General features: G+C 38.0%; 1 protein-coding gene across 1 annotated transcript in view; it reads left to right on the top strand.

The window, feature by feature from the left end:
- poc1a (POC1 centriolar protein A) overlaps nucleotides 1-21,598 on the top strand; it is an 89,060-nt gene that overhangs the window by 25,423 nt on the left and 42,039 nt on the right. Inside the window, exons 8-9 of the mRNA XM_017692711.2 lie at nucleotides 9,079-9,147; nucleotides 10,420-10,533. Of these exons, the coding sequence (XP_017548200.1) occupies nucleotides 9,079-9,147; nucleotides 10,420-10,533 (183 nt within the window). The remainder of the gene's footprint in view (nucleotides 1-9,078; nucleotides 9,148-10,419; nucleotides 10,534-21,598) is intronic.

Here is a 21,598-nt window from a genome sequence, read left to right as displayed (position 1 = left end):
CAAAAATTAATTTTTTGAGATTCTCCACTATTTTACCATCAACATTCCATATACTACTTAGAAGACCCTTTTGTAGGTTCAAAAAACTTGCAGAAAGAAGTCTTTGATCTGTCTGCATGGATCTAACAGACTTTGCAGATGTTGTGTAGATCTGTCTGAGAGATGTATTGCACATTGTAGGAAATCTTCTGTAGTTTAAGGTGGAGTTTGTGGAGGTTTGAGATCTTAAGCTGTTGTGAAGTTGAGTTCAAACAGAGAGTCCCAAGCACAATGGCTCAACATTCGTCCTCGAAGAGGTAAACTACCAGCCCCCCTGTAATGTTCAGCTCTTAGCTTGTTCAGCTTGTTGACTGTACCTAGGCTGTTATGCTTGGGGTGCAAGGAACTTTATCATCTGGACCATCCAGTGAAAGAAAAGCCAGTTGCATTCTTGGAAATTGCCAACCTGAATCCTAGCAGTAGTGCTGTTGTACAGCATAGCAGGTCTTTTACTGTGTGTGCTGTTGTGCTGATACCCTGTTTTAAACTTCTTGTCAGCTGTTATGCTTTCTGTAGTCAGAAAGGACTAATTAAATAATTTTATGCTTGTAAAAACCAGTTTTGATTAAAGCCTTTTTCACACTAGATGTTGCAAGGTCACATGATGTGCTGCTCCATGCTGTGTGCAGTACTGTCCTTTATTAATATAGAGCTTTTTTTTTATTATCCTAATTAAATTTTTTATTTGATTTGTAATTTAATGTACTGGTAATGTGTGTGGGAAGTGCAAACAAATTGCTTTGGGTCTATTTTTCACGTGTGCTAGCATGCTAGCAGTTTTTAGGCAGAAACAGTAAAGAAATGCAGTGCTTATGCTATAATATACCTTCCTGGCTATTACAACAAATTTAAAAAGAGCCCCATGTCAATCCCTCAACCACTTAAACTCACCACTAGGATGTGGTGTGTGTTACACAGGTAGTCATTTGCGGTAGAAGTGGAGGAAGCAACATTGAGATTATTCAAACTGATTAGAGCTGTGCTGTAGTGCCTTTATTTTTGTTCTTATTAGCCATATAGCCTTTAGCATGGTAACGAGTCAGTTAGCACCGTAATGAAGTATCGGCAGGTTTTAAAAAATTAAACCTCCTGTCATCTTTAAATAAACCTATTCTTGGAGTTGATTTGACCCCAGCAATTTAAACCACAGGAAACTGATTATAATGAAAAATGTTGTGTCAGGTACTTTATTTCTTTGCCAAAAAAGATGTCATTTATTTCAAGACGTTAAACATTAAATGGGGTCAGATTGACTCCTAAGTTAATATGAAGAATAAGCCTTTTTAACTTTGTCTGTTGTTATTTTGGGATTTGAAAAGGGAAATGCATCAGATCGCAATGATTTCTGGATAAGTTCTGAACTTGACACTGGTGTTGGCTCAATGTCTCGCCCTCTGAGGGCTCATCTAACACCCTTTAGTACACTGACAGAACAGCCCTTAAGATGGCGCATGGGGTTCTGCGAGTGAATGAAAGCTTGCTAAAACCGGTATTGATAGAAATCCCTTGAGTGGATTAATGTTGTGAACCCACATGCTTCTCCCCTTCTTCATATAGATGTACATCACAGTGAGAAAGCTAGCAGTAGTTACAGCATCAAATCAGGGCTTTGTTGTTGATTTATTTGTAAAAGATATGTAGAAAAAGCAATAAATGGGTAATTCAGACCTTTGTATGACATCAATACGCAACACATTTTGTATGGTTCCGGATCACCATGCGTGCCATGTCCAGTGTTTTGTGTAGGATTTTTTTCAGAAGCGGTGGCAGGCCGTAACCCCCACTCCTGGTCCTTGGCTGTGCTCATAGGCAAAGTTTGTTTCCAAACATACTGTTAAAATTCCAACCACTGGGGAAAAAAATAAAATGTGAACTAAACAGATCATAAAATGGTACAATGATTTGATTGTGTTGTGTGACTATTGTACCAAAAAATAACATTTAAATGTTAAATGAAATTATTATCATTGCAGTGTATGAGGAGGAGCCAATAGTATAAAGCAAAATTACAGTGTAACATGTCTGAAAATGGAGTAGTTGCAGCATTTATTTACATCAGTATGCATGTAAAATAAGCACTGCATTGCCACATTAACACAATCAGTATTCTTAGTAAAGTAGATGATAATGATTATTTGGCTATTTAAAGCGTCACTATGTAGGATTTAAACAATATTTTATATCATTGTTAGAGAACTCCGTCTAAGCTTGCTGAAGGACACCGCGTGAGTGAATTATCTACTGTTATCATTGTATCTTCATCAGTATAATATTATATGGTATAATTTTAAGATCATTTGAGACCTAAACCAGACCTTGTTTTTGAGACTGTGTGTGTGATGTGAATACATAAAGATGTACGACATGGTGTGAAAGTATGACGTGGTGTGACACCTGTCACTTTTAAATAATTATTTTGGGCTTTACAGGGTGACTCGCAGCAGCATACGCTCGCCATATTTTAGAGTGTTTTTATTCTCCTCATTCAGAAATGATACTTTCGGTTTTAACAAAAATATTACACCCTGTTGCTTTAACTGATCATTTTTATTTCAAGCTGTTAAACTATTAAATTTACACACACTCCTACTAGATGTGTATTTGATCATACAGGCATGCCAAACGATGAAACTGACAAATAACAAAACTGAGTAAACTCTGGAGCATATGGGCAAACGTTTAGGCACGTAGAGCATGTTACGCTCAACCTTTTCCTTCAGTGTTTCTCTTTGTCCTCGTCTGACCCTGCAGTGGCTGGCTATCCTTCGATGGTTGTCCATATGTTGTGAACCACGAGGTGTAGCTCAAGGCCAGCTGATGCTTCTGTGCTCCTCAGCACTTTTGCCAAGTTTACATTCCTCACATTGATTACAGTCTTCAGCCTCCACTCCCCCTTGTTCTCTGACGCCGGGCTTTAGGTAGGCTTCATTCTGCAGGTGGGATGAACAGGTCTGTGTGCAGTTCAGTTTGTTCTTTCTGCATAACCCACAATACAGATGTGGTTTACTGTACTGAAATAAATCATGCTGCCAGTTCCCACACGCAGAATTTCAGGCCTGTTATGTAAAACTCAGTCGGTCCACAGGCATCTTCAGCTAACTGGCCTGGAGTTCCCGACTCATTTTGAGGTGTTACATGATTTTGCTTATCTGTGCACAGATGATTGTGCTTTCTAGCTTTGTTGATTGTGCCAAAATCATGTTTTTTTTTTTTATCCAGGCTTTCGGTGCAGATGTTTGCTGATAATATGTATGCTAAACAGGACAGATGTACAATGCATTGCTGTGCAGTAACTTGTGATTGCATTTCAATCAACCTTTCTTCTATCACTATCAATAACAGCACATTTCTGTTGTTCACTCCAGGCTTTTAAAAATAGTTTGTATGCATAAAATTGTCCACCAATATAGTGACGATACACTGTTAGAAAGATTGAAATCTCAGGACTCAAAACCATTTTATGATCCTTTGTTAAAAGCAGTTACAATTGTCTCATTTGCAACATGAGCACCGAATGAGCAAACTAGCAAATATGTAAGATACGGGTTGTGCTGTGGCTCAGTTGTGTCTATAAAGTGAATCAGGCTAGAGAACCTGGAGGAACAGGCATTGATTTGGTTTAGAGATCTTTGAGTCGGAGTCTGTGAGTGAAAATAAACTCCTATGTTCTAGCCTGTTTTACTCTGTCACTAAATACAGTTATTCTGACTGTGGTGGAAACTCTCAAAGGACAAGGATCATGATGGTAGCCTTAAAGTATGCAGGAATAGCGCCACCTTTTACTTTGGGTCTGCCAAAAACTTAGTTAACATTTAAGATGTTAACTTTTAATAAATTCCTCCTAGCACATCTGTGTTGATTTAAATGTAAAACTGTCACCAGTACTCACCTTGTTTTCTTTGTTTACTAGAGTTTTTTTTTCTTGTATCCATTACATTGGCTTTTAGAGGGATAAATGCTTTTTTTTGTTAAGCATGTCCTGCAAAAAACTTGTTATTCAAAAACCTGTTATTCAATATCCATCTCTATTTTCATGTCTGCTACAACTTGTGAACCCCCAATACTGACAAGGCATTCTGCTTTTCTTTTCTTATTTTTAATCTATATCATGTAGAAAGGTTGAAGACTTTTCTGGTTGTGTCTCTATAAGAGCTAAAAAGAGCATTCCTTTAAAAACGCTTTTCTCCTGCTGAGTGCAGCCCTGTCGCTCCACTGTGGTTTGGGTTTGTTGTAAGAAGCATATGAGGAAAATCTCACACAACAATGCATTATGTGAAAACATAATTTTGTCCCAAATTTTTTTCAGGTTTTTGAAACAGGTTTTTGTGACTGACTACTTTGTCAGAGACCCTTCTTTTTTTAGTGTAAATGAAAAAAGCAGAAAACATAAAAATTACACCACAATTAAATCTACTATGAATTGTTTAAGTGTTCAGTGTGGGACTATTTCCCTTTATTCCAGCTTCCATTCTTTTCAGGAGACTCACTTTCAGTTTCTCAAAGAAATCTGCAGACACAGCTCCAAAGTTCAGTATTAGAAGTTGGTTCTGAATTAGTCAAACACATTCAGTTGGGCTCTGGACTCTGGGGTGGTCAGTCCGTTGTTCAGCTTCTTTGTTTGATATGTCTCCTTTTGTTAGTGAGGTTTCTTGACAGCTACACATCCTTTCAGACCCATAGCACTGAGTTGTCTTCTCACAGTGAAAGGATGGACAGAAACACCTGTGGACGTTTGCAGATCTGAAGCAGCTTGATTTTCTCCTCTCTCTCAAAGATGAAAGCTTTAAGTGCTCTTTATTTGATGGGACAGTTTTGGTGTCTACCAGGTCTTGCAGGTGGTTGTTAGGAGTCTCATTTTCTTTGTAGATTTTAATCAGCGTTTGAACGTTTGGAACGTTGTCCTTCTTTATGCAAGTGGATCGTCTTCGATCAAATATCCTCACAAATATCTAAAAATGAAGAACTTGTGTTTAATGGCTGTTGACTGTGAATTAAAATAAAATTAAAATAAATAGAGGTCCGCTGACTTTTGCATGGCTTTGAATACTAATTGATGTGAAGAAAATTAGACAGTGCTGCTCTGAAGATGAGCCACACTTTTACTTTGAAGGCAGTATTTGTCAGATTTTAAGCCAAAAATATTTCTTTTGTGCTGATAGTCTGTGTTAGGGATAAAGTGGATCTGACACGATGCTAGGAACGTGGAGCTGATGTAGTACCGGATTAGAAGGTGATTCATCAGGATATACTGCACACATTCCAGATGGAGAGGTGCGTGGGCTCTCACAGTGCTTATTGTAGAGTTAGATCAGAGTGGAGCTGTTAAGCGGACAGTCATTAATGACTGACTGGCTTTGGACTGTGAAGTTTATATGAGCACACATTCACCTTTTTTTTTAGGTGGAGGGATGGTTGGGGAGGTGAATCTGAGGTTTGGCAGAAAGTGTCAGATGCGTGAGTCACTGTGACTCATCAGGACTCCACACTCGGGGAGAGAGACTTAATCAGAGCCATACTGTACTCAAATAGTACACTGCTTGCAGAGTCCGGTTATATCAGAGTGTAACGTCACTGGACAAAAGTTGTTGTCTTCATTTTTATAGTTTTTAAATTATTCATTGTTATTATTATTTATATTGGATTATTATGTAATGTTAAAATGCTAGAAAGACATTACATTGTGAGAGGAATGGAACTGAAATCACTGAGTGGAACAAAACCACAATCGGCTTCATCTGGAAAATACTGAAAAACTCAGCTAAACATGAGCACAGTTTGATTTTTGGACTGTTGTTGTCATATTCGTTTTTCTAGCCTTTATTTCTCTTGAAATAAAAGTCCAAAAGTGATGAAACCCACATTTTCACCAAAAACGAAATTACAACCAAATATATTTTAAAAATGATCCTTTCTGTTGAAAGTAATGTTTTACAGATCACAGTTTAAGAGACTGTCAAAACCTGGGGTCACAACCCAAATGTTAGAAAAACCCATTTTCTCATTTCAACAAAAATCAAACCCCCCTGGGCCACAACATTTTATGTCTATTTTACGATCTTGGCTGTAAATATGTCTCAGTATGTGATGATTTACTAGTATAAGCTAAAAAATATAATACAAACAAAAACACAGTCTTACTTAGCTCTGCTTTAAGCTTTAGCACAGCTATAGCTGCTTTTCTCATATTTTCTTGCTCCAATTTTTCTGTTCCACCTTAAATGGTGCCTGGGGTGCCAGAATGTAAGTGTAGTCCCATTTAAAATGGAACGGGAAAAATTTGAATGAGAAGCCTTCAGCCTTGCATTTTTTTTACTTTTTTATTTAAACAGTCTCTTAATAACTAAAGCATTTGTTAACTCTCTTTAAGGAGTGAGAAAATGTGGGTTTGATCATTATTGGATGTTTGTTTCATTAGAAATTGAGCGAATATCCAGTGATTTGTCCAATAAAAAAAAAAAAAACTTTAAACTACTTTGTTTAGTGGAAGGAATTATGGATACAAAGACACATTTGATATCATATTCCGGGCTTCTTTGCTTTATTTTGTTATTTATTTTGAAAAACTGTTGAATAAAAGTATTACAACACTGCGTTTTAATGAATAACATCACTGATCTGCTGTTCTCACATTCAGCTTGAATCCATAAGCTGCGCAACACTGTCCCACTTTGTCTGTTATCATTATCATTACTGATGTTACATGATTTACCTTATTTTGCTTTCTGGTTTTCAATGCATTCTTGAAAATGATGGTTCTTTAGTACAGTGGCCAAGAAGACCTAACAGAGCCGGATGGGGTGGGCTGCTGTTTTTATAGCTAACATTAGCTACCAGAAAATATGGAGAGTGACCGAATCAAACGGCACTTTTGGAACTTACGAGGCTTCTTCTCTACTACCATCCCCATCTATGACAAAAGAAGGTGTTTCTGATCAGGCAGTGCCTCTTGAACAGTATGAGCCACTGACTCAAGTCGGCAAAAAGTTAATGCAGTGCGAGCAGGAGAGGCGTCCGAACGGTAGAACATTCCCTAAAACTGTGACAGCTTCTAATGATCTGTTCAGCAGGTCCATATTTGATATAACCTGAGTCCTGATTTCTTAGATGTACAGAAATCCAAATGTATAAAGTGGCTTTCAGTCAGGGTTTGCTGCAGTGGACCTACTTCTTATGTTCTGCAAGCTGTTCATAGTGCTTAACACAGCTATATGGTGTCTTGCAAGGATCCTCACTTAATCGGTCCTTCAGATTACCTAATCCTATATTGAACGTTAGCAATAAATGTGCTGATCGTTCTAACTTTGTGAGGTGGTGCTGTGGGTATTTAGGTTATCTCTGCTCTTGGCTCCTGCGTTTTCATATTTATGAATGCGACAGAAGTGGGGGGGGTCTTCTAGAGGCGGTAACCTTGATCGACTGATTTGCATACTGTGACGTGTCATATATTTTGGTACAAAGACATGTCATCCGCGCCTATAATCAGAGTTGAATCAGAGGGGTGCTCCAGAGGCAGACGTGACCACGATAAGTTATATTTAGCTACTCTTTCAAATTTTCACTCTGTTTTCTAGACATTACATAGAAAGCTGCACAAAGCTAAAGAACACACTCCACCTTTTGTCATCTTATTTCACTTTAGTGTAATATTTTCTCTGTAACCTGCCTGCCAGCAGAAGCTGGAGTAGAACTGGTGCACTGACCTGCTATTTGTGCCGTGCACTGTGCCAGCTGTGTGGGTGGGGTTGTGGCTCCATGTGTTTTGGCACTGCCAGCGCGGTGTCTGTGAAAGTGTGTCTGGTTTGGCCGCTCTGTCTTTAGCACCATGTAGTGCCTAATTTTAACCCGGCGTATCTGACCAAAGTCAATATGGCGTCATGATGCTGTAATTTTCCTCCTACAAGCTGGCCAAGGCTTCTCTTCCTGCAAGGATAATTGTGTGTATTCAGGGAGAGAGAGGCTTTCTCTGCTTATTTTTGTTGAACAGTACAAGATAATTAAACTGCAGGTCCATGGACGAACATGTATTCTTAAACTTAAGCAAATTTTAAACCGCCCGAGCTATGCCGGTACAGTCACGCTGGTGTTGGTTGTTGGCACTAAAGTGTTTGGGTTGTTCTCACAGATGTGACACACACTTAAAAACATAATGACTGAAACTCAGGGTTTGAAAATGCAAACAGCGATGCCTGCTTCAGTTAGGAGTGGGTGATATAGCCAAAAACATATTAAGACTTCTGGCAGTTTAGGAGTTTATTGCAGTATACATATGAAACCACACACTTAAGATGGTTCTTTAAGGGTTCTTTAGTAAAGAAAATGATTCTATATAGAACCATAAACACTGTGCATGATTAAAGGGTTCTTTGCATCCTGAAAAGGTTCTTCAGATTGATGGAGAATGTGATGTATGTAGTTCTATATAGCACCAAAAAAGGGTTCTTCTGTTGTAATGAGCTTTTTTGGTGCTACTTTTTTACGATGCAAAGAATCCTGTAATCATGCAAATGGTTCTTTGAGTGTTCATGGTTCTATATACAATAATTTTCCTTAATAAAGAGCCCTTAACAAATTGCTTTTTAAGTGCATTTCAGATGCATAAATGGTTATGAAGACACTGCCTGATGTCTGAGACATTGTTTTATGATTGTTCTGAGAAGATTTAGACCTAAAAACTATTAATGGTGCAGGGATACATGCAGAGTTTTGTGACAAAATAGTCCCAGAAGAAAATGTTATTTCAGATTTTCCACTATTTTTCCATCATCAGCATTTCATATAAAACCCAGATGGCAAATGTAGGTTTGCTGGTGGTTTTGGGTAGTAAATACAATGTGTATATTTGTGTTTTAGTCATGGTGACCCCTGGTTCCTGTCACCGGTTGCATCTCAAACATTCAGTTATGTAGAAGTTTAGGAAAAAAATGGTAAATTCCACTTTAAGGTTATAATGCTCTCTTCATAATAAACTAGACATTTTACTCTGTATGACATTTTACTCGGAATGAATGTGGTTACCACCATTTTTCTCTTTGTGTGCAGGGTCCTGCGACATGCGTGGCGTTTTCGAGGACGGGGGATTACTTTGCATCTGGTGGATCTGATGAACAGGTGATTTGAGCTGTATTATTAGTCAAAGTTATTACATTTTATCTATTGGTTGGGCTGGACGATATTTTGTGATACTACTTTTCAGTGTCAGCAGTATTTTCAGTGACATACACTGTAAGGTTCAACATGTTGACACCTTGCTTAATTCAATGAGTTCAAGTGTTTCAGCCTCACCCATTGCTAACAGGTGTATAAAATCAAACATATAGCCTTACAGTCTCTATAGACAGACACTGGCAATCGAATGGTTCGTATTGAACAGCTTAATGACCTGAAAGGTGGCACTGTTATATGTTGCTGTCTTTGCAGGTCAACTGTAAGTGCTATTATTGTGAAAACAATTTAGCTACGAAGCAGTAGACCACACAAACTCACAGAGCTACAGTGCATAGTGCATAAAAATCGCTCATCGTCTCTTGCATCATTCATTACAAGGTTCAAAACCGACTCTGGAAGCCACATCAGCACAAGAATCTCATGTAAGGGGTTTCCATGGCTGAACAGATACACACAAGCCTAAAATCACTGTGTGCGATGCATATAGTGTCAGCTGGAGTAGTGTAAAGCATGCCACCACTGGACTCTGGAGTAGTGAAAATGTGTTCTCTGGAGTGATGAATCATACTTCACTATCCGTCTGTCTCTCAGGGCCCCTTTGTTCCAGTAAAAGATGATGTTAATGCTACAGCACACAAAGACGTTTTACACAATTATGTGCTTCCAGCTTTGTGCCAGCAGGGAAAGACCCTTTCTTGTTCCAGCATGACTAAGCCCCTGTGCACAAAGTGATAAAGACATGGTTTGAGAAGTTTAGTGTGGAGGAACTCCAGTGGTCTGCACAGAACCCTGACCTCAACCCCACTGAACACCTTTGGGATGAACTGGAACATTGATTGTGAGCCAGGTCTTCTCGTCCAACATAAGTATCTGACCTCAGAAACGCTCTTTTGTCTGACTTGGCAAAGATTCCAACAGACACACTCCAAAATCTTGTGGAAAACTTCCCAGAAGAGTAGAAGCTGTTATAGCCGCAAAGGTTATTATACCTGTATTCCATGGTATGATGATCAGGTGTCACTGTATTTTTAGCCATATATTATATATATATATATAGATAGAGAGAGAGAGAGAGAGAGAGAGAGATTCTGCCATATAGAGTATCATGATATGTAATTTTGACAGTATTGCCATGCAGTACTGCAAAACTTGTAAATGGCTGTCTACTCTTGTGTGATCTCTCCATGTCAAACATATTATCAATGTTGTGTACAGGTGATGGTGTGGCGGACTAACTTCGACAGTGCAGATTATGGTGAAGTGCTCAGGTCGCAGCAGAAAGCCACCAGCATGGAGCCACGAGGTTCCACCTCTCACGTCCCAACTCAGGTAAAACTGACAGACATCATCTTCTTCGCTCTAAATGTCCAAATTATCAATGTTTGTTTTAAATCTGTGTCTGTCTTTTCGTTAGCTATTAGCTAGGCAAAATTGTTTTCTATGTTGCTATGGTGACCAGCAGTCCGTGCACCAATCTTCAGGGTTAAAAGATGACTTAGCAGTTATACATTAACTTCAGCAATTTAGGACCATATAGTGTTAAGCCTGTGTTAGAACGATCAGCAGAGCTTTACATACTAACAGCTGCTTACATCAGAACTGGCAGCACATTTTTGTGCACCAAAACGCTGAGAAACAGCATTTCCACCGCACCATTCTATAAAGGCTACAAAAACACTTAAATATTTAAACCAGAATGTTGCAGAAAAACAGAATATCCATGCACGTGCAAGTATAAAAATATGATATTTTGGTTAAAATATGAATGGAACAAAAAACATATTAATTGATTTTAAATAAATAAAATGTTACCCAACAAAAAGAACATTATCCACTAAATTTAAGCCTTTTCCTGGGGTTTTGTGCTGAATTTGACAGCCAATAGCTTTGATATCACACATGTGTATATTGCCTAGTGCTTGGTAGGTTGTGCAATGTGCAGAATTAATGTCATATGACACATTTGTCAGAGGTTTTTGACTCTTCAGTTTAATCATAAATAAACTAGGAGATTAACCATTTGCACAACTAAAACCGATTGCGCTAAAGTGAGGAACATATGGTCTGTAAATGAGCATCAACACATGATTTGAGTGAGTGTTGCTGTGTGACACAGACAAAGCTTTCTGTTACTGCAATTTCATGTTACAGTCTATGCAGCTATAATACGTCAAGATTAAATCATCCTCAGATGCTTACAAGACTAAGACTTAGCACTCCTCTAGCTCTCCGCAGCACTCACTAAGTAGATGGTCTTTTAATAGAAAAAAGATCATAGCAGTTTCATTTTTCCACCAGACAGCATGGTAGGTTACGCTTACAAACCTGTGATTACACACGTTGCTGATTGAGACCGTGCTGTAACTGTGCTGAATTTACCTGGAAGACCAGGTGTACCAATCCAGGATGCATGGGTGTGGCAGCTGTTGAACGCGTCTCACTGGCTGATCTAACGCCGTGTCCCAAACCACACACTTCTAGACTTCACCTACTACACTAATGACTGCAGTTCTAATGGGATGTTCACTAAGTTTACAGCTAGTATGGGGTTTGGGACACGAAAATGTAATGCACTGGGAAATCTCAGCTGTTTAGATTATAGCTTTTGTTTGTCATCACTACAACCACAAATTAAATCAAGTCAGTATACTCAACTACATTGATTGATTGATTAATGTGCTTTAAAATTTGAAAAGGTTTAAAAACATGTTTTACTCACAGCTGGTGTCAGAATGTTGGTATTGGTGCATTTTTATGAGTATGAGTGATATCAGTATCGGTATCAGTGCTTCCCTAACATTGTACAATATCCACAATATGTGCAGTTTATGCTGCCACAAGTGCAATGCTGCAATCCAGACTTGCTTGGACCCGACCATGCTGGACCCGATACTTATTGTGCAGTGCTATCTGATAAGGCTGCGGTTTTCTTGCCTCATCACTCTGTCATAAAGATGGAAGCTGAAAGCAAATTCCTGCACAATGGAAGCATGCCCCACACTTCCAGAACCAGAACAAAAGAGTCTGCTCTCCTCCTTTTCACAGAGGCCTATCAGAGCCTGTGTGGCATTGAGAAGGTGCACGGCATGCAATGACTAAAGGAGGAAAGGAGGAAAGTGTGTAGATTGTTATCTTGCATAGCTGGATGTGACGTTCCAAGCATTCCTGACCTTTTCCCTCCTTCCCATTCCTGGGACTACTACTTAGAGATCTGGCTTTTCTTACATTTCTCATTTTCCATTTGGGACAGAAGGAAAGAACACACAGTCATACAGCATTAACAGTGATGTTAATACTCTGACTGATATTTGCTAATTTCAGTGAAATTAATGAAGAACTCCAGTGCCAGTTTTGATAAATCATCGATAAATCATTTCCTCTTAGATTATATGGCTGTTCAAAGGTTTTGATCATATAAAGTATATAAATATAAATCTGATTTCAGACATGTATAAAATTATCTCCATTATCTCAAGTAAGTAAAAAAAGAACATTACTTATTACTTCATTTACATGCTACTAGCAGTGCTCTGTAGATGCCCCTGCCAGTCTGCAGTGATAGCAGAGGAGGGTAAAGTTCAGCAACCTCACTGCTGGACTTTAGTTACGTTTAGGTCTGATGCCTGATGTGCCAGAATGTAACTACTGCACCATTTAAGGTGGAACGGGAAATTTAGCTGACTAGTAACCGAGACATCAGCAAACTATTAGCGATTTTGCAAGCTTTTTATGTAGAAAAGGACCATAAAGCATTGAAACAGCATTAAACTAAGACAATACAATGGTTATTGTAATTTTTAACAGAGAAAATATTGACATTTGTGGGTTTGTTTGGTCTCTTGTGCAGCCATCTTCCTGGTTTTTCTTTTTTTCTCATAACACTCTGGAGTGTGTCTCTAAAAACCTCCATTTGGAGAGCCACATAGCCCTAACATTTCACCCTTCCCCTTTATCTCAATAAGACTAGGGACACCCTACTCCTAGACCTGAACGTGCAAAACAGAGGGGTAGGACAAGTGGTAGGGGCAAAAGGTGAAATGGGATTATGCCTAAGTTTCTCTGACTGGAACACAGAGAGTACTGGGAAATACAGTTTTCTTAAAGCTCTATGGACAGAACAGGCACATCAGCCTTGTGATTTGAGAGGATACTGTTTATGTCCACATGACTAAGATTAAAACATTAAAGCATTGAAATAGGAAAATTGTCAAAATACATTAACGATTTAGTAGTGGTTGAAAAGTTATTACAAGACAAGCTTTGTATGTATATAAGCTGTAGAACATCAAGAATGAAGCTAGAATAAATATCCAGAATGCATTGAGAGAGAATTGGTTATATAAATAGTGATTCCAAACTTTTGAATAGTACTGTACGTCATGCTGCACTGCAATTCAGGGACAATTAAACAGCCAGTCTCTTTGCTGTAAATTGCAGTAAGCTGTTAACGCTAGTTGGCTGATTGCTCTTGTAGGACTGTGTCTGTTGTGTCTTGTTGCAGCATATGTTCCTCAGTCAGTGTGAACCACATCAACACCTTTTAAAACAACGTTTCACTTGCATTTCTTGGGAAATATGCAAAAAAAAAGTAGGAGAAGGGCTCTTAGCGATAAGCCAGCTTATTATTTCACCCATGAAATGGATTCATCCCATGAAGGGCCTGTATTACAGAAACCCTGTATGTTTCAGTCTTAAGTTATGATCTGACAGGTCAAAGTTAGATTCGTGGTAACACTTTATTTGGATGGTCCACTCTAGATTTTTTGTAAATGCTCAGTGTATATTTAAGCAACATTCAACTGAACATTAAATCCACATTTGATCCACTGATCTTAAAGTTGAATGTAACTTAGTTGGTTCACTATAGATGTTTTGTAAATGCTCAGTCTGCCTTTCAATAACATTCAACTAAATGCCCATTAAATTCAACAGAACTTGAAATTCAGTGTGAAAGTTTTTATTAAATCTAACCTTACACCTAACCCTAACCTTAACCTTAAGGCAAAACCTACACCTACTCCTAGCCCTAACCCTAACCGTAATGTTGTTGATAATCACCTGAGGATCACCAAAAAGTTTGTTAATAATTTAAGTAGCTGTACAGCATCTATAGGGGACCATCCAAATAAAGTGTGACCAGATTCGTATTACAGAAGCAAATCTAATCTTAATTTAGGAATTTTATATTATCTTACAGTATCTCGTCTCCAGTTAGGAAATCTTAATCTATTCGATTGAAGCCAGTCAGTGGTCACCATATGCACACAGCTGAAATGTAAAAACATGGTCATAATAATCAGGTTAGTTGTTGTTACTAATGTAAAATAGTTCAAATAAAAGTAAAGTGTGATAAACTGTAAGTTGTGAATACTGTGAAAACTATCAGTGAAAGTCTCGCAAGTGAAAGCAGTGTTTTACAGTATGAATAATTATGCTAGTAGTGAACCAAGCTGCCTGACACAGCTGCCTAAAAATGATGGGGTTGATCCTAAAGTAAGGACAGTGTTTAGGAGATTTTGTCTAGTTAGGATGTTTGTGTAGTACTGCTTTCTTATCTGGAGATAATTATGATGTTAGGAACTGTTATTCTGTAATAAATTCAGTCTGTCCTGAAGTCATCATGGTGACTACATGAGACCTCGAGAACAAGATTTTAGAACCACTGTGTTGAACAGTGGCTCTAAAGCTAGTTGAGAATGGTCACCAGATCCTTTTGGGGTGAGTACGCTATCTACTTCCAGATGTACAGTACTGTGCGAATGTTTTAGGCATCTAAGCAGTGAGTTTCTCACAATATACATTAGAATAAAGTCATATTCATAATACAAATAAGCATAAAATCAATAAAAAGTAACAAGAATTTCTTGGGTCCATATTTTTCTGTGACACCTTCACAGCTGCCACAGAGACTTCAATCATCAATTACATCATGAGAACAATTTACTGAAGCACTGATTGGTCGGACCAGGAGTTGCATTTTAACTACATATAATGCTCGGCTTCCTCGAGGAGAGGTTTGAAGAAAGGGTTAAACAAACACATGAACATCCATAAAGTCATCATTTATTTTTTATATATATATATATATATATATATATATATATATATATATATATATATATATATATATATATATATATATATGTAGGAGGATTTGTAATTACACACACAATTTTTTTCTCAAGTTGAATGCCTAATGAGTAAATTTAATACTGTAAGTTTTGCAACTGATAAAAACTTAAGTGCTAAAACTCGAAATCCAATTTTTTTTCTCTTAAAGTTCTGAGGAACACTGTAAAATATTAAAAATGTTTCTACTGTAATTGAGAGTTATATTAAGCATCCAGAAAATTTTGAAAGAAGTTAAACATGGCTTAAAAGATCGCTAATTAGACCTGTTTGAGAAAGCTCTGGCATGGCCTAATATTGAGCAGTCCAGCACTGCAGCAGCTACTGAAGCAGAACTAAACAGAACTGCTATTGTAGACCCACTGTGTCCACTCACTAAAAACATTATCCTACTTTGATTGGAAGACCTTAAAAAGGCTCTTGTTCACTTTACTACTGGCTCTACATCTAGGGAACGCTGGAGTGGATGTTTCAGTGAACAAATGGATGGACTGATGGATGCCAGGAAGAAGGTATATCTTTAGATAAACCAGCCTAATAGCCCAGTTATGCTTGCCAGGTTAGCTTTCGCTTGGTGGTTAGCTTTCTCCGTTTCTCAGACTCAAACACAATTTTGTTAAAGCTGTGTAGACAAGGAAAACTAGATCAGCCTCGTGATTGGTGAGGGGACTGCTTACGCATGTGTGACCCATGATTAGAACTGCCCAGTTTACATCGAAAAAGAAGAAATTTGACTAAATATGTCAGTTATTTAGTGGACATTTGAAAGTTATGATGTACATATCACTGCTGTCAGTGATTTTTATACAGAATTTGTGTGTTAAACAGAGTAATTCAGAATGGTGTGAAATATTTGGTGTGAAATATTTGATGGTAGAGACTCAGATTTCTTTACATTGGTGGTGATAGGAACCAGGCGTCTTCACATCCTCTACAGCGAACACACTTCTGCACATTTTGATGCACATTTACTGTATATTCGCTGAATTTAACATTCAGGGAATAAAAATATGAAATGTGCAAAAGAAATGGTGCATTTTATTTTTACATTTTATGTTAAAGTCAGCAAATAAATAGAAATTGTGAACTAAAATTGTGCAGGAAAATGCCATGTTTAAGTGTGTTCACTGTAGAGGATGTGTCAACTTATTATCACTTTCGAAAATTCACAAAACATAATTTGACCACTTGGTTTTTTTTTACTTTATATGTGAAAGAGAAATCTCATATTTAACTGCCTTTAATTTTAATTTAGTTTTAGTTTTAATTGAGGTTCCCTGTCTTGAAGTTAACATATGCATCCCAGTGTGTATGTAGTCCTTAGTTTTTCAGTTGGCCTCTGTTTGGTGAGCCAAGTTTGTTAATGAACCCTTTCCTAATCTGCTGTGTTGCACGAATGCAAAAAAGATAAGTGATGCAGCAGACAATCAGCCGTTACCAAGCTTCATTCCGAGAAAAGGAATTATCAGGCCTAAAACGTGTTAAGCAGTTAAGTAATCCGAAACTACAGAGCCAGTTTAACTGGTGTCCTAAAGCAAAGTATAAGACATTTAGTGTCTCTGTTCTCTGCTGTGGAAAGATTATAACAGAAAAGGCTCAGAAGTCAAGTTTTCTGCTGCACAGGGACATTAGAGCCTCTGCAGTCTGACATCCCCCAAAAGACAAGATTTATTATGTGTGCTGTACTGGATGTGCAGTTTGAAGCAATAAATATACACCTTATGGGAACCTATTTGACCGAGTTATGTTGGACTGCTTGCCAGATACATCACCTGATTTATGTAGGATATGTGCATAACTTACAGCACCCTTTTCTCCAGTGCTAAGGCAAGGGAGGCACTCCTGCGGCATTCCTCGTGTTTTCATTTTCTTTCAGTGAGGTTTCTTTCTACAAAGATGACCAGCAGCCCTCTGGACGTTTCCACTTTAACTGAGCTTATATGAATGAAGTATGTGGGAATGAGCTTATATTTATCATTTGCGGTCATGAAATGGTAAAGTAGCTTCTGTCAAGGCATTCTGCTGAAGCGTGCATCTCTGCATTACGGCTGTCAAGGTGTCAAAGTTGGTCAGTTTTTATGACCAGCAATTTCTACAGAATTTAGTGTCTGAGATGTAAACAGAGTGACTTGGAGTGGTTTGTTGTGAAATGGTTGATTTATAGAGATTTCTTTACAGTAGTGATGATAGGTACCAGGGGTCTTCACATCCTTTACAGAGAACACACTCTTTTTAATGCAATATTTTAATGCACAATTGCTGTATATTTGCTGAATTTAACACATTAGGAATGAAATAAAACATGAAATGTGGCTTGTGCAAAATTTATTCTATTGTTTTATATAATTTTAATATAAACGTAACATTGTTTTTGTTTTTTTTCAATATTTTAAACTCTAAACGCTATTTCACTAAAAATAGCAGAGAAACATACTTAAGTGTTTTGACTGAAGTGATTGTGTTAACTAATGTTATTGTTATTCATGGCCGTTTCCTGTAGTAACTTTCTGTAATGGAGCTTTTAGAGGTGGCTGTATGGTTCCTATCACCACCACTGTGAACAGTTCCACTCTGCGCAATCTGTTTACACCGTTTAATTCTACAGGACTGTTTTTAAAAGCGGTGAACTTCCTCTTTAGCCTTCTTCATGTCTTCATTGGCTCTTCGGTCCACAGACAATGCTGTCATCTGTGAATATGCACAATTTTGCAAATTGTAAATGCCCCGTTTGCCTGTTTCAAAACCTCATCCCTTCCTCCTCTCACTACCCTGTACTGTTCTGTCTTTCTGTTGCTCAGTTTTACTCAGATTTTAGTCTTTATTCTCTAAACTTGCAGGGCCAGTGAACTAGAACTGCTGTTAGTCCAGCCTTCTCGCTAAGCTAGTGCTAGCTAGCTTCTAGTGCTAATGAGAATATTAAGCTAAAAGCCACTTAAGCCGACAGCTTTCTACACAAAAACAGGTTTACTTGCTCAGATTTGACTCTTTATTCTTTAAATTTAGGTCAGTACAGCGTCAGTGAGCCAGAACTGCTGCCAGATTAGCCTTCTCGTTGAGCCAATGTTAGCTTCTGGTGGTAGAATAGGAATTCAAAGTAGCCTAACTGCTCCACACAAAAACGCTCAGGTTTGAGTCTTTTTTTTCTATAAACTTGCATCATGATGCAAAAGAAGGTTAAGTTAACAGCTTGTATGTGCTCAGATTTTGAGTGTTTGTTCTCTAAATTCACCTCAGTGCAACGCTGGTGAGTTAGCAATACTGCTGGATTAGCCTTCTTGCTAAGCTAATGTTAGCCTCTGGTGCTAACGAGGAGTTATAAGTAGCTTAAGCTAACAGCTCCACATAAATAAACAAGCTTATTCGCTCAGATTTGATCCTTTATTCTCTAAAGCTTCAGTGTGTCAGAATGGACCTGTGTGGTTGTTTTCTCACTAGGTTAACACTAGCTTCTAGAGCTAACATTTAGCTGCACGGGTCAAGCAATAATGTTCTCTCTTCTTCTCGGCTCAGGTGGCCATGATACAGTACCTTTTATGAGAGGCAGCTGGCACCGGCGGCATCTTGTTGGCCCTGGCAAACCCTCTCATTAGCAAACTTTAGTATATTGGTCTGTGATTGGCAGCTTTTAGAGGTGGACGTCTGTTTCAATGGAAAAATATTAGACCCAAATATCAAGCTATATAACAACGCCAGCGAAGAAGAACCATTAAAGGAAAACTAAAACAATGTTGAGTGTGCTTTTACTCTCATCTCCCCAAAAAAAAGAAGCAAAGGACAGAGGAAATGCTCAGAACTCCTGTTCAGTAATCATGCCAGTGTGTAATGTTAAACAGTGATAATTCATGCTCTTCTGTTTATAAATGCTTGCTTTAATACTGTGATATTTTTTGAGTGGGTTCATAATGTGAAAATGTCTGTGACACCTCTGTGCTGCCCACACCACAACACGAGAACGTTTGAGAACAGAAGTGCAAAAGCTAAATTCCATCTCAAGACTCTTTCTTGTTTATAATGAAGCAGATATGAGTTCAATATAGTTTAAATATTCTCACAGTCAGGATTTTCAGCACTATTTTCACTCTGGACCCTCAAGCATATGATGTTTCAGCCTCAGCAGAACAGAGATAGAGGAAAACACCATTAGTGGTGGTTAAATATTAAAAGCCCTCGTCAAATGTCAGTGTCGAGGAAAGGACGGTTCGAAGCGTCCGTCGCCAGTTTAGTGAGCGAAGGGGAACCACAGGTGTCAGCTTTCAGCTTTTGTCTACAGTAGCAGTGTTACTTACATCAACAAGGGCAGAGCTGAGCTTCCCTCCAGGCGAGAGTGAGCGCCTGACTTTCCTCACATCGTGACCTCCACCTGATTCTATTGTTACACGGATCAATGGCTTGGAGCTCTGAAGCGATGCCTTTTACTAGTGGTTGTAAAAGGAAACCGTCCCACGCGCTCTTTAAATGTCTCTCACCTCGGCTGCAGAGATGTCATGCAGAGGCTCTGTTGTTTAAAAGGTCACATAGGTGATTGAGATTGATTTGTTTTGAGTTTTTCTAGTAATCACACAGAAGTAATGTTTAGTATGCAGCTGTGTTTGTTAATGGCAGTGGCGCAGCGCAAGGACGGGGCCATTATTCGTCACTCTAATATTATATTGTAGTGTTACGAGGAAGTTGGGCATTTAAAATGACCGAGGAAGCAGCAGACAGAAACAGAAATTCAGCCTCATCAACATAAACATCACAAATCAACCTGACCGAATACCAAGTTGAGCGAATACCATTAAACATACCAAATCTCGAAAATAAGACAATGGAGGTCTAGCAGAATTACTGCTAAATACATATTGTTGCTGTCAGAACAAGACCTTGTATCTCAAGTAAGGTAACTTCACAGAAGGAAGGAAAAAACCTCCAACAAGGTCTTAATGCTAATTTGTAGTCCAGGCGATAAATGTTGCTCAACAAAAAATGACTTAAAAGAGACTAAATTTGTGTTTACTAGTGTGTCGCAGACTTTGTCGTGTACAAAAATGAAAAGGGTCCAGACCTTGTATCTCCATTTGTCTTGTTTTTCTTTTTTTTTGACATAATATGAAAATACCTGTTGCCCCCTTCTCACTTTGTGTAAAATTCATTATAAATAGATCAAAAGAAATGGCCAAAAATATCTTGTTCCATTGACTTACATTAAAAGTAAAGTTTGGTCTTTTTTCCTTCTCCTGTTAAGTTAGCATTTTGGAGAATGGTTTTGTTCTGATAGCAGATATATATATATATATATATATATATATATATATATATATATATATATATATATATATATATATATATATATATATATATTTATACAGAGAGAGAGAGAGAGAGAGAGAGAGAACCCACAAGGGTTATTCTATCGTCAAGCTTAGTAACAATAGAAAATCCCTTTTGGTGCTATATACATTCTTCATCAATCTGAAGAACAAATTACTGAGGCAAAGAACTCTTTAATCATGCAAATGGGTTTTTTTTTTTTAAGTGTTCATGGTTCTACATAGAACCATTTTCTTCACTAAAGAACCCTTGAAGAGCCATGTTTTTAAGAGTGTATGTTTTATCAAGGGACATGTTTTCAAGGATGTGACTGCTGAGGCAGCTTTAGTGAGCTTCATTGCTGCCTTGGCTCTCTTCTGTGGCCAGTGGTAGATCTGTCAAGTGGCAATACATTTTTCATGTACAGGACAGTGTTTGTTACCAATTAGCTGTAGTTTTAGCTCATCTGAAGAAGCAGCCTCTGTTACTTATCTATGTTTATTAATATTTTCAAACCTATTCCTGTACTTGCTTTGTTTTTTGTTATGTTCATTAGCTCTCGGCTACTCAAATATCAAAATTAGTCTGGATACATATCCCTACTGCAAACCTTTATTAAAAAACAGTGGGTATGAATTTTTGGATGCTCCAGCCAGTTTCACAGACATGCATCAACCTAAATTATTAGGTTACGTTTCACTAATGAACATGAAGCTTATGATTAATACTGTTTCTCTATGTGGGATTAAATGTCACCTTAATGAATAGAATGAATGAATTGCAACCAAAATCATCAGTGAGTTCCTCTCCAAAACAAATGTTTCATTAAAAAGTGCGCTTCATTTCTCTGCCTTCTCCTAGAGAACACTTTACTATCTTGCACCCTGAACCTTCCATGCCTTTGATATGCGCCACTCACCATTAAGGCTGTGGAAAGCTTTCCAGAGATCAGATTCTGAGAAGAGCCTGTAACTTC

This window comes from Pygocentrus nattereri, chromosome 21, assembly GCF_015220715.1.
Source record: "Pygocentrus nattereri isolate fPygNat1 chromosome 21, fPygNat1.pri, whole genome shotgun sequence".
Classification (NCBI taxonomy): domain Eukaryota; kingdom Metazoa; phylum Chordata; class Actinopteri; order Characiformes; family Serrasalmidae; genus Pygocentrus; species Pygocentrus nattereri.
Note: the sequence above shows the minus strand (reverse complement) of the source record. Positions and strands in the feature narration are given on the sequence as shown.